This window comes from Toxotes jaculatrix, chromosome 12, assembly GCF_017976425.1.
Source record: "Toxotes jaculatrix isolate fToxJac2 chromosome 12, fToxJac2.pri, whole genome shotgun sequence".
NCBI classification, from domain to species: Eukaryota; Metazoa; Chordata; class Actinopteri; family Toxotidae; genus Toxotes; species Toxotes jaculatrix.
In genome coordinates, this window is record NC_054405.1 from 25,991,372 (window position 1) to 26,004,379 (window position 13,008).

At 45.8% G+C, this 13,008-nt stretch overlaps 1 protein-coding gene across 1 annotated transcript; it reads left to right on the forward strand.

The window, feature by feature from the left end:
- Nucleotides 1-1,571: 1,571 nt before the first annotated feature.
- Nucleotides 1,572-10,215, forward strand: LOC121191151 (neuronal acetylcholine receptor subunit alpha-10). Its single transcript, XM_041052246.1, has 7 exons — nucleotides 1,572-1,629; nucleotides 7,839-7,984; nucleotides 8,071-8,225; nucleotides 8,319-8,565; nucleotides 8,647-8,932; nucleotides 9,491-9,762; nucleotides 10,024-10,215. The coding sequence occupies exons 1-7, from the start codon at nucleotides 1,572-1,574 to the stop codon at nucleotides 10,213-10,215; spliced, it is 1,356 nt and encodes a 451-aa protein (XP_040908180.1).
- Nucleotides 10,216-13,008: the final 2,793 nt, after the last annotated feature.

The window sequence follows — 13,008 nt, forward strand, 5'->3', positions numbered from 1 at the left end:
CCTTCTCAGAGATCAAAAACAATTATCTCTTCCAGCACACTTACAATAATAACAATATCAAATATCATGTTAACAAACAGAAGTTTACTGACACGTACTATAAAAACACGTGTTTCTTTTTAAACAAGACACTGATACTGGTCATTCCACCACAAAAGACAAAACACCCCTCCCACTCTACCACACTTGGTTTCTTCCCCTGTGAACCCCCCTATTTAACCAAATGGACCGCTCCAGCCCAGGTTTGGCTGTTCCTGGTCTGACAGAGGGAGAAGTGCAACAAAGGAGACAGGTGAACACAATTTAAATTCAACAAATCAAATACACAATCACAATGCCTCTTCTCTTCTTCACCCCTTCATCCAAATGTTCATACCACACACATCACCACCAACAGTTCACAGCAGGATCGACATTCTGATAAAAAGAGTGAGAGAGTGTGTCAGGGTACGGGGTCTCCCTGTGACAGTAATAATCTGAACAAAACAGATTTTCTGTGTTTTCAGTACAGGAAACTTTACATACAGTTAAGATTTGTATCTTAACAAACCCAAAGTGTGTAGGATTCGTCCTCTGTGGACCATGAATGTCATCTGATAGCTGTTGGACAGACCGACGGTGGTGACGGGTGTGGATTTCCATCCACAGAGCTTCTCCACTCGCTTTGGCTTCAAACGTTACATTCAAAAACATAATCTGCGTTCATTTCAGGTTGTTACTCCAGTTTCAAAACGCAGCATCACAAACAGCTTGGAAAGAAGTTTTACACTTTCTGTGTATCTGCTGTTTCTGACTGAATCTATAATTCATGGACACAAGCGTTGAAACTTTAGACAACAGCGGGTGCTGGGTGAAGACAGGGGTGAGGGGGGAAGGTGTGTGTTGGCTGATGGGGGAGTTAAGTAGTTGTCACCTGATGTGTTGGAGGTACGAGCAGATTTTGGTTCCTGTTACAAACGAATCAGACAGGTGGTCGTACCTGTGCCTTAATTATTAACCTGCTGAACAAGCTAATGTGGTTTTAAGGAGATGCATGCGAGAGGCAGCCGGCGCTCAGAGGCAGGAGCTCTGTGGAGAAACCGTTTCATTCTTCTTCACCTAACGTTTCAGCTGTTCCTCTCTATCAACGTGACGCTTTGCATCACAACTCTCACTTCACTAAATCGATGCACTGATGTTGGAGCATCACAGAATCGATTTGGTCATGAAGTGGAAGCTTGTTCTGAAGCTGTCACTTTATTACAGAGGTTAAAATGTTTGGATAAATAATCTGAAGATCGTGATTTAACTCTGTGTTAAATAAAACGTTTGTTTTTCTGCATGTTTAAATTTACAGCAGGAAGCTCTCAGCTTCCGGTCTGTCTGCGCAGGTGGCACTAATGACACCTCATACATCAGAGACCACCGCACTACAGCAAACACGGCGTCCCCCCCCCTCTCTCCCCCCCTCACCCTCTCACCCTCTCAGCGTGCCTCATCCTCTCTGCTCGGCGGTCGCAGGTTGGCTGCTGTGTGATCACAGCACCGTAATCGATTGACTTTACCGGATCGATAAGAGTTATCAGAACGGGATGAAGCTCCTCCGCAGCGGATCGATCGCGTCTCTGCTGCTGCTCGTTTTTCTTCCAGGTGAGATTTTCAGCTTCGCTTCTACTTTTAATGTGAAAACTTAAAGAAAAGCGTCCAGTTAAAACAGCAGACCTGTCAAAATAAGAGCTTTTAGGTTTATTCCTGCTCATTTCTTCAGACTGAGGATCAAAGTCATCGATCAGTGACCAGGTTTCAAACATGAACCTGAACTCAGTCCGCTGTCCCCTCATTCCTCTGCCTTTCACAAGCAGCAGGAGTTAAACTGAGTTTTCTTTTTTTTAATTTATTTTTCAGATAATGATGATTTTGTTAGCATGCTGATATATTCCTGATAAATATCCAATCATTGTTTTGTCTATAGAATTTAGGAAAATACTGAAAATGTCCAGAGTGACGCATTGAAATGATTTTAATGACCAACTGTCCAAACACACACACAGATAGCTCACTGTGATAAATGCTTCTTATCATTTATGGTTAAGAAAAGCAGTAAATCCTCAGAATTTAAAAATCAAATAGCTTCTTTTCTGAAAACCAATCGTTTTCAAACCCTGAGTAAAACACACAGTAAATCTGAACTCACAGCCTTTATCAGAAACCTTCATGTGTTCATTCTTTCCCTGAACACGGACGTGAACGGGGGCGTTCAGGATTCATTGTGCCTCCGAGTGATAAGGACGGGACTTTACGGCCGTGAGGTGGAGGTCAGGGATGAGGGACAGATGTGAGGCTGATGTGGTGCTTCAGAGGCCGCATCGAATAATCGTGCTATTATTGTGAAAGAATCACCTGGTGAATGAGTGAATGCAGTGTGAAATAAGGACTGTAAAAGGTCTGCTCTGTATGTGTTAACACCACCAACACCAACTTTCTGTGATCGTCACCAAACTGAACCAAACTTTTACCATCATCAGTATCAGATCAGAAGAAAACAGCTGCACAAACAGCTGTCTGTCTGTCTGTCTGTCTCTGTCTGTCTGTCTGTCTCTGTCTGTCTGTCTCTGTCTGTCTGTCTGTCTGTCTGTCTGTCTGTCTGATTGTCTGCCAAACGTTTGCCTTCATCGCGTCTCCCCCTCTCTGCGATAACAGACAAAGTTTGTCCTTTAGTTTGGTGGACGGGTTTTTTTTCTGTGGTGGACAACATGTCAGTGTAACAGGTGGGGACAGTCTGTTTACACAGTCACTGCGGGGACCTGGGTTGAGGTTGTTGTGAGAGTTCAGGTGGAATGAATGTTAGTCACTGTAATGTCCTCAGAAGTGATGAAAACTCGACTCTGTGTGTGTGTGTGTGTGTGTGTGTGTGTGTGTGTGTGTGTGTGTGTGTGTGTGTGTGTGTGCGTTCTGTTGGTGCTGGGACAATCGGGGGAGGCAGACTGAGCCTTGATGGTTGTGAGGATTAAAGCTGTCCATCACAGCGTCCACCCAGATAAGAGGAGGAGTGACCTCCAGAGGTTAAACAGCACCGATAATCCAAACACACTTGAGCTGGAAACAGACGCACACACATGTTCACTGTGAAGATCCTGTCAGCTGCTTCAGCTGACAGGATCTTCAACTTCAGAGTGAAGGCCCCGGGGCCGATCGCAGCCGTGGTGAATCTGAAACACACACAGCAGCATGGTAACTGAGCTCAGCCCGAAGTGACCCACAGTCCCGAACACTGTTAGCAACTTCTCAGCTCCAAAATACACATGAAACCTAATGTTTTTATAGAGCTGCTAGTCATGTTGTCAGTGTCCTATATTTTCATGCAGTTTGTAAATCAGATCTGAAACAATTGATAATCAATTAATCAGCAACATTCGTTGCTGTAAACTCTGTAAAGACGCCGCCTCATTCTGATGGAATCGGTAAATGGAACTGGTAAATCATTAGTAAAAGCGTGTTCACATTTAAAAGTCACGCATGAAACTGGCTCTGGATGTGAACAAGATGATGCTTCATGCTGTGGAGTCACACACACACACACACACACACACACACACACACACACACACACACACACACAGCAGGACATACAACACGCAAACAGCATAGGTCTTATTGACTTAACATGCCTTCATCTGTTTTTTGCACTTAGCTGTGATGCACGTGATTCTGGCCATCTGTGCACTGTGCAGGATGCATGGACTCATTCGTTACCATGACGATGATGGTGACGATGATGGTGACGACAACGACGACGATGATGGCGATGTTCAGGCTGATGATGAAAAAGATGACGATGACATTAACAATGTTGGTGATGCTGTTAAAGAATATGTGCTGCAGTGTGTGTGTGTGTGTCCCTGTGATGTAAATCATTCAATTTCAGGGTGAAAACCTGGTCAGACTCAGGCTCAGGCTCAGACTCAGAGTCAGGCTCAGACTCAGGCTCAGAGTCAGTTAGGCTCAGGCTCAGACTCAGACTCAGAGTCAGGCTCAGGCTCAGAGTCAGTGTCAGGCTCAGGCTCAGTGTAAGGCTCAGGCTCAGACTCAGGCTCAGAGTCAGGCTCAGACTCAGACTCAGTGTCAGGCTCAGGCTCAGGCTCAGACTCAGGCTCAGTGTCAGTTAGGCTCAGGCTCAGACTCAGACTCAGTGTCAGGCTCAGGCTCAGGCTCAGACTCAGGCTCAGTGTCGGGCTCAGTGTAAGGCTCAGGCTCAGTGTCGGGCTCAGGCTCAGTGTCAGGCTCAGACTCAGGCTCAGTGTCAGGCTCAGTGTCAGGCTCAGGCTCAGGTGGGCTGTGGTTATAGTTGTGAACGAACTGTCCTCTGAGATGATGGAAACACTGTGTGTGCCAGCTGGCTCGCTCTCAGAGCTGTTAGCGCTAACACTCTACCTCCTCAGTGAGGTGATGCTGTCAGACAAAGTGCTGACTCGTCTGCTCAGCGGACCACAAAGACATTTGAACAATGGACAGAGACAATAAGAGGTGGAGCTGCAGGTCGATTTACAGAGAGACTTCAGGATTTTAACTGTCTCGTTACTGCTGAGCCACAGGCAGCAGGTCCACTGGTCGTTGGTCAGACGTGCTTGTTGGTCAAAGTTTGGTGAAAGTAGGAACACAACACTCAGTGAAGTGTCCTGTGTTTAAAATCCTACCTGCATATCACCAGTATATCAGCTTTCAGCAGTTCAGTCCTGTGGTTCCCAACCTAAGGATCTGGCTCCTCCAAAGGGTCACCAGATAAATCTGAGGGGTCCTTAAGGTGGTTCTAGTTGTGCTGTGGGGGGTTTCAGTTGGGAGTGCTGGGGTTCTTGTGGCCACAGAGGACATTCTGGAGGTCTTTTAGGTGGATCTAATAATTGTTTAGTATTGGAGCATTCTTGCAGCCGCTGAGAAAGTTCCTGGGTTCTAGTGGGAACATCTATGGGATACTTTCCTCCACCATCAGGCTCCTTTAGGAGGTTCTAGTGGTCATTGAGGAGGTTCTTGACAATACAGTGGTTCTGTTAAGTGTCTCCAGTGGGCCTTAGAGAGACTGTTGGGTTGATAAAAGCGTTCTCCACCACAATCATCAAAACACCAAATAAGGGAATATGTTTTGGAAGAACGGTGTCCTGTCCGTCCAGGAGAGTCCACATGTAGTCTTATGGAGACAGTCTATGACAATGTGTGTTGGATATTACTTTCATTTGTCACCAGTCTGTATATACACTGTCAGATTTAATGGAAATCTGGCCTGCAGCTGTTAGGACGTCTTGCCTGGGATGAAGGTGTTGGACAGAGGGACAGACAGACTGTTGTCACTGCAGACTTCAGGTTCTTCTGCTGGATGATCAGATTCAACTGAAACATCTTAATTTACCTCATTTAGCTTGTTTGCTTGAACGTGTACAGGCAAACCAACAGTGGCAAAGTCTTTATTCGGTTCTCACAGTGAGACGTCCTCTTGTTTCCGTCTGTCTGACAGATTCAGAACTTCATGTCCACATTTCCATTTATGTACAAAGGACGTTAACACTCAAACCCTCCCTCTCTCTCTGTCACGTTAGAAGTTTTTAATATATTATTTTCTTCTTATCTGAAGGTCAGTGAGCGGACCATGTTTTTGCACACTTCCTTTTTTGTGCAAGGCACGTTGTCAAACCTCTGTGTGTGTCTGTGTGATTAGGACTGTTTATACTCGTCTTTAATGTCTCCTCTTACTTATCGGTCTCTCTGTCCTTGTTGATGAGTGTTGAGAGTGTTTCCTGTGGCTGCAGGTTGGATCACACAGAGAGGTTTTGTGTGATTATTTTGGAGAGGGTTATGGAGGAGTGATGCATCTCTGAGCTGCAGCCTGTCCGCAGCGTCTGCTGCTGCAGCTGTGGACGCAGGCTGGAGGTGTGGGGCATCCTCATCCACCACCCTCTGCTCTGCTTCCTCACTGCTGCTGCATCAGAGCTTGATGCTAACCGGACTTAGCTTATCATAACACAACAACCCCTGTTTCCACTGTCTTTGAGTATAATACAAAAAAAATCTTATATTTGGACAAATATGTGTTTCAGAAAAGCATCACGGACCAAGAGGCTGCAGGTCGATTCATCTTTCTGTCGTCACCTTCAGGTTTTATTTTTATCTACTGTCTTTTATCTCTTGTGTGGACTGTAGGTCTGAAACCAGTGCCAACACTTCATGTTCTCACACTTCATTAATCCAGTAACACGGATCTAAAACTGAGACACTGCAGCATCCTCGGACCAAACACTGAAGCACTGCAGGTTTGGTGAAGAGGCGACAGCCAGTGAAGTGTTAGACTCTGACCTTACAGGATGTTTCTCTGGCGACTGAACTTCGTTCCACGGCTGCCTGCAGACGACTGACTGCAGCTGATAGCAAAGTCTTTGTCGTTAACAGACTTCATACACAATTTACACAGCTGAAGTGTTGGCCGTTCCAGGCGATTCTCTGCTTACTTATATGGTTACTGGACTGAAGACGAAGCTTTGTCTGCTGCTATCGGCCTGATGGTTGAGATGTATCCTCGGCTTTATCTGCTCTGACTCACAGCGTGTTCATCCCATACGAACATTAGAGAACATAAAATATGATTCTGTTCTTCAGATCTCATTTTATCGTTCGCCTCTGATCTGATCAGACCTGTGTGGACGCTGAGCCTCAGTCCAAACTCCAGACTCTCATAAAAACTTCAACTGTGTTTGTCTTTTGACTGTCATAATGTTACTGGGGCTGAAATTAGCACGGTGAAGCTGATCTGTTGTCTTTACCGTGTGACGTCCACGAACCCGTTCCATTCCGCTTTGATTCTGCTTTGGTGTCTCTGTTTCATGATTTCCCTTCCTCTCACTCTGTCCCTGGATTTACTGTCTGAATCTCCTGAATAAACGCTTTATATCAACAAACCAGACCCTTCCCACACAGAGGTTTCCACATGTGGATGTTACAACTGGAAAATAAGTGAGAATCATCCAACATCAACGGTCTGTTTGTTACTGGGCTGAAAATACTGAATATATAAGAAACGACTCTGATCCACGTTAAAAACATTTTGAAATCTGCTTTCTGTTGTTTCATTTCAGAGAAATGTGCAAACAGTACTGCACAGACCAGTGGAAGTATCCTTTAAGTTCACCTCCATCATCATCATCATCATCATCATCATCATCATCATTAGCTGGGACAGGATTTAAAGGAATTATCAGTCTGCTGCTGTTTTCTGATTAATGTGTAAAACCTGAGGAGATAACCAGGTTAATTGAACTGGGAAATGTGGATTTCCTGTGTGTGTGTGTGTGTGTGTGTGTGTGTGTGTGTGTGTGTGTGTGTGTGTGTGTGTGTAAGATGGATTTACTGAGAAGAAAGCAGCAGAGAAAATGACTGTACACAAACTCATAATATTCACGATAAGAAAATGTTAAGAATTCACATTAAACAAGTAAATAAAAAAAAATTAAATCACAAAAAAACTTCCCTTATATTTGAAAGTTTAAAATGGAAAGAAATAAAAAAGGATGTCCATTAAATTGTTTTAAAATGTTCAATCAAACAAAAAACGGACTTTCTGTATCCAGCCACAGTCCTGATGACTGAACTGTTTCTCACCAGTGGCCGAGCTAAAAATGTCAGGTTTGTCCTGAAGGTGGCGGCAGAGAAAAGGTCAGGAGGAGGAGTGAGCTCTGATCAACGCTGTCACCTTCATGTCCTGCTGCTTGATTTAACCTCTCTCTCTCTCTCTCTCTCTCTCTCTCTCTCTCTCTCTCTCTCTCTCTCTCTTTCTCTCTTTCTCTCTCTCTCTCTCTCCATTGCCCCCTGTTCTCCAGTTTGCTCGGCCGCCCACGGTCGCTTCGCTCAGAAGCTGCTGAATGATTTGTTCTCTAACTACACTAACGCCCTGCGGCCGGTGGAGGACACCGACCACATCATCAACGTCACGCTGCAGATCACTCTGTCCCAGATCATCGACATGGTAACCACAGCCCGATCCAGACCTTCACGCTGTGCGGATTCATGCTCACACTGATGAATCTATGCTGGATGTTTTACTTTCACCAGGATGAGCGGAATCAGATCCTGACCACCTACCTGTGGATCCGCCAGGTGTGGATGGACGCCTACCTCACCTGGAAGAAGGAGGACTACGACGGTCTGGACACCATCCGCATACCCAGCAGCTACGTATGGAGACCTGATATTGTTCTGTATAACAGGTAGGTGTGGCTTCCTGCCCAGCTGCAGGACACTGGTGTGGTCTCTGATTAACTGGCAGTGACACTGAGTCACCACCTCCGTCTCCACCCCAGTGCAGACGACGAGTTCTCCAGCTCCATGGAGACCAACGTGGTTCTCCGTAACGACGGTCAGGTCATGTGGGACCAGCCGGCCATCACCAAAAGCTCCTGCTCCGTGGACGTGGCCTTCTTTCCCTTTGATGTGCAGCAGTGTCACCTGACCTTTGGCTCCTGGACTCACAACGGAAACCAGATGGACTTGTTCAATGCCTTGGACAGTGCTGACCTGGCCGACTTTGTCCCCAATGTGGAGTGGGAGGTGAGTTGTTACCTTGTCCATGTGTTCGCTGAGAAGTTGTTGGTCAGTTCTTTGAATCAAAAATCTTTTTTTCTGAACTAGGTTCTGGGAATGCCAGCCAAGAAGAATGTCATCCTGTATGGCTGCTGCTCAGACCCGTACCCGGACATCACCTTCACCCTCCACCTGAAGAGACGTGCCTCCTTCTACATCTTCAACCTCCTCATCCCCTGCATGATGATCTCCTTTCTGGCTCCGCTGGGCTTCTACCTGCCGGCTGACTCGGGTGAAAAGGTTTCTCTGGGTGTGACGGTGCTGCTGGCCCTCACCGTGTTTCAGCTGCTGGTGGCTGAGAGCATGCCGCCCTCTGAGAGCGTCCCTCTGATAGGTGGGCCGACTGAGGAGTCCATGCATGTGTATCATACCACAGGAGCTTAGTGTTCCTGACAGCACTGTGTCTGTTTGAGTCCTGCATCCTGTCAGACGTCCACCTGGGCTTGGACCAGGGGCTAAGATGTTACCTAGACCTTAGATCTTCCTGTTCTGTTTATCCTTGATTTCTTATTATTTCCTGGCAGAGTGACCAGTAACAGTGAGAGGCAGCAGAAGAAGAAGAAGCAGGTACAGCTTCTTGTAGAAAGAGACTGGTAAAATACCAGGTGGAACAGGTGTGCAGACAGGCTGTGAGCGGGAACAGGAAACAGTTTATCAAACTGCAGACACGATGGCACTGTACTGACAGATTCAACACGCTCTCCTGTTTGTTCTCAGCCCGAGGAGCTCGGATCCAAATTCAGTTCATCCGGTGCCAAAACAATCAAAAACAGAAATAATGTGAAATACAATGTGTGTTGTTAGATGATGAGTTTGTCTTTGATGAACTTTGTAGATTTAACATACGTGTGTTTTGAGCCTCTACTTGATCCTGAGTTTCCTTTTTCAACAGGAAAGTACTACATTGCTACCATGACGATGGTCACCGCTTCAACAGCGCTCACCATCTTCATCATGAACATACACCACTGCGGCCCAGAGGCTCGTCCTGTGCCAGCATGGGCCGAGCGCTTCATCCTCAACTACCTCGCACGCATCTGCTTTGTCTACGAGGTGGGAGACAACTGTCTCGCTGGGACCTCGGCCAGGAAACACCCTCTGTCTCAGGACGAGTCCGAAGCCCCATCGACCAATGGCGGCAACCCCAGAGGACCAAACTGGGACGTGAACGGACAGGCCTGGGGAGGGAGGGTGGAAGAGGACCTGACCAACCAGACAGACTGGAAGGAGGATCTGTTTGTGACCATCGACCACTCGGAGGAGGAAGGAGCTGCTGGTGGACATGAGGAGCAAAGAGAGGAGTCAGACAGTGGAGGAGGAAGAGGAGGAGGAGGAGGAGAGCACGTGGAGGAAAAGAAAGGCGTAGGAGGTGAAGGAGGAGGTGGAGCCAGGGAGAACAGGAGGGAGATCTTAGTGAAAACCCAGTGTGTTTGCCAGCACCAAGGACTCAGCAAGAACATTGAGTACATTGCCAATTCATACCAGGACCAGCGAGCGGCGCAGCTGCGCATCGGGGAGTGGAGGAAGGTCGCCAAGGTCATGGATCGCTTCTTCATGTGGCTGTTCTTCATCATGGTCTTCTTCATGAGCATCCTCATCCTTGGAAAAGCCATCTGATGGAGATCTGGCTTCACAGAATCGGGGTGGGGAGGCAATGAGAAAATGATTTAACTTCCCATTGAGTCTAAAATCAAATCTTCATTTTCAGTTCAAATTAAAGTTCAGATGACTTTAAAGGCTCAGTCCATCAACCTGTCGTTAACGTACTCCCCACCTGGTCAACCACACGAAAGGAGTGTGGACAGACGGAGTGTGGACAGATGGAGTGTGGACAGACGGAGTGTGGACAGATGGAGTGTGGACAGACGGAGCGGTTTGTCATCACGTCTCAGCTGCTTCAGTTGACGTGACCCTTTGTGTTGCAATTTATTGCCCAGTTGCATTGAAACATTTGTTTTATGTTTTTTTTTATCTCATGTAAAATAATTTTTATCATACGTCACGTCTCCAGAAACACGTGCATCAGACGCTTCATGATTTGCCAAAAAGCCGAGCAGGAATTTTTGTTTCCGTAGAAAATCCATTTCTGCACAAATGAACCGAATTATTCATGATCACAAATCAAACCGTTTCTTTCTGGTTTCACCTTTTTTCACGTTTGAAGCAAAATTGGATTTGAAAGAAGAATATTGAATATTTAAGAGACAAACACAGCATTCAGTGACTGAGTGAACCTCACTGAACTCAGATCTGTACCCACACACACAAACACACAACACGTGTCTCTGTCACAGTTTTTACAACATTATGTTTGTGTCATTTTTTTATATGTATGTTTTTTGAGAACTCTTTTTTTTTGCATGCAGGATTTTCTTAAACGTGTAAATCTCACTGAAATCACGTATCAGTTCATGTTTAAGCACTGTCTTTAAAATGTGAAATATTTCTGTATTCCCAGATCAAGTCTTCAAAGTGGAGGTGGCGATTCAGCAAAGAGAAAAGTCAAACAGGGAAATAAAACCGAGCAGGAGGAAGAGAGCAGAGATCTGATCTGATCTTCAGACCTGCTTTATATCTTTATTTATTGAATGAATCAAATAGGATGAAATGTATGTCGCCTGTTGTCTGTTTAAAAAGAGTAAACAACTCCAAAAATCTTAAAAACAATATTTAGTGCGGTCATTTCTTGGCTCAGATGAAGAACGATCAAACGAGCGTCTCCATTTAATTGGTCCAAACATTTGTCAGAAGAAATATTCACACATGAAACACAGTTAATGCCATAAAACACAATAAACTCTTCATATTAACTAACAGCTTTGTTTTCAGAAATCTTTCATTTTGTGTTTCTTCTTATTATCATTTTCCTCGTAGAGAACGAGGCAGATGGGTGTCCGGGCGGCGATCAGGTGTCAGCAACCCATCAAACGCATCAGAGTCAGACATGTGTCTGAGCTGCAGTCTGGTGTGTCTGCAGCAGGTGGCGCTGTCACTGTCCCAGTCAGGAGGACGAGCTTGTCTTCTGTCTGTGCGTTAAGTTAAAAGCAGGTCAACGACCAACAAAACCACAGAACTACACAAATACTACACGAACTACATAAACTACACAACGACCACGAATCTTTGAACTGAACCAAATGACTGGAATCAGGAGCTGCTTGTCTGTATCTGAGTCTGTATCTGAGTCTGTATCTGAGTCTGTAGCTGAGTCTGTGTCTGAGTCTGTAGCTGAGTCTGAGTCTGAGTCTGTATCTGAGTCTGTATCTGAGTCTGTATCTGAATCTGTAGCTGAGTCTGAGTCTGTGTCTGAGTCTGTATCTGAGTCTGTAGCTGAGTCTGTATCTGAGTCTGTAGCTGAGTCTGAGTCTGTATCTGAGTCTGTATCTGAGTCTGTAGCTGAGTCTGAGTCTGAGTCTGTATCTGAGTTTGTAGCTGAGTCTGTAGCTGAGTCTGTAGCTGAGTCTGTGTCTGAGTCTGTATCTGAGTCTGTAGCTGAGTCTGTAGCTGAGTCTGTATCTGAGTCTGTAGCTGAGTCTGTGTCTGAGTCTGTATCTGAGTCTGTATCTGAGTCTGTGTCTGAGTCTGTATCTGAGTCTATAGCTGAGTCTGTAGCTGAGTCTGAGTCTGTAGCTGAGTCTGTATCTGAGTCTGTAGCTGAGTTTGTATCTGAGTCTGTATCTGAGTCTGTAGCTGAGTCTGTAGCTGAGTCTGTAGCTGAGTCTGTATTTGAGTCTGTAGCTGAGTCTGTAGCTGAGTCTGTGTCTGAGTCTGTATCTGTGTCTGTAGCTGAGTCTGTAGCTGAGTCTGAGTCTGTAGCTGAGTCTGTGTCTGAGTCTGTAGCTGAGTCTGTAGCTGAGTCTGAGTCTGTAGCTGAGTCTGTAGCTGAGTCTGAGTCTGTATCTGAGTCTGTAGCTGAGTCTGTGTCTGAGTCTGTAGCTGAGTCTGTAGCTGAGTCTGAGTCTGTAGCTGAGTCTGAGTCTGTAGCTGAGTCTGTAGCTGAGTCTGTATCTGAGTCTGAGTCTGAGTCTGTATCTGAGTCTGTAGCTGAGTCTGTAGCTGAGTCTGTAGCTGAGTCTGTATTTGAGTCTGTAGCTGAGTCTGTAGCTGAGTCTGTGTCTGAGTCTGTATCTGAGTCTGTATCTGAGTCTATAGCTGAGTCTGTAGCTGAGTCTGTAGCTGAGTCTGAGTCTGTAGCTGAGTCTGTATCTGAGTCTGTAGCTGAGTCTGTATCTGAGTCTGTATCTGAGTCTGTAGCTGAGTCTGAGTCTGTAGCTGAGTCTGTATCTGAGTCTGTATCTGAGTCTGTAGCTGAGTCTGTAGCTGAGTCTGTATTTGAGTCTGTATCTGAGTCTGTAGCTGAGTCTGAGTCTGTGTCTGAGTCTGTATCTGTGTCTGAGTCTGTATCTGTGT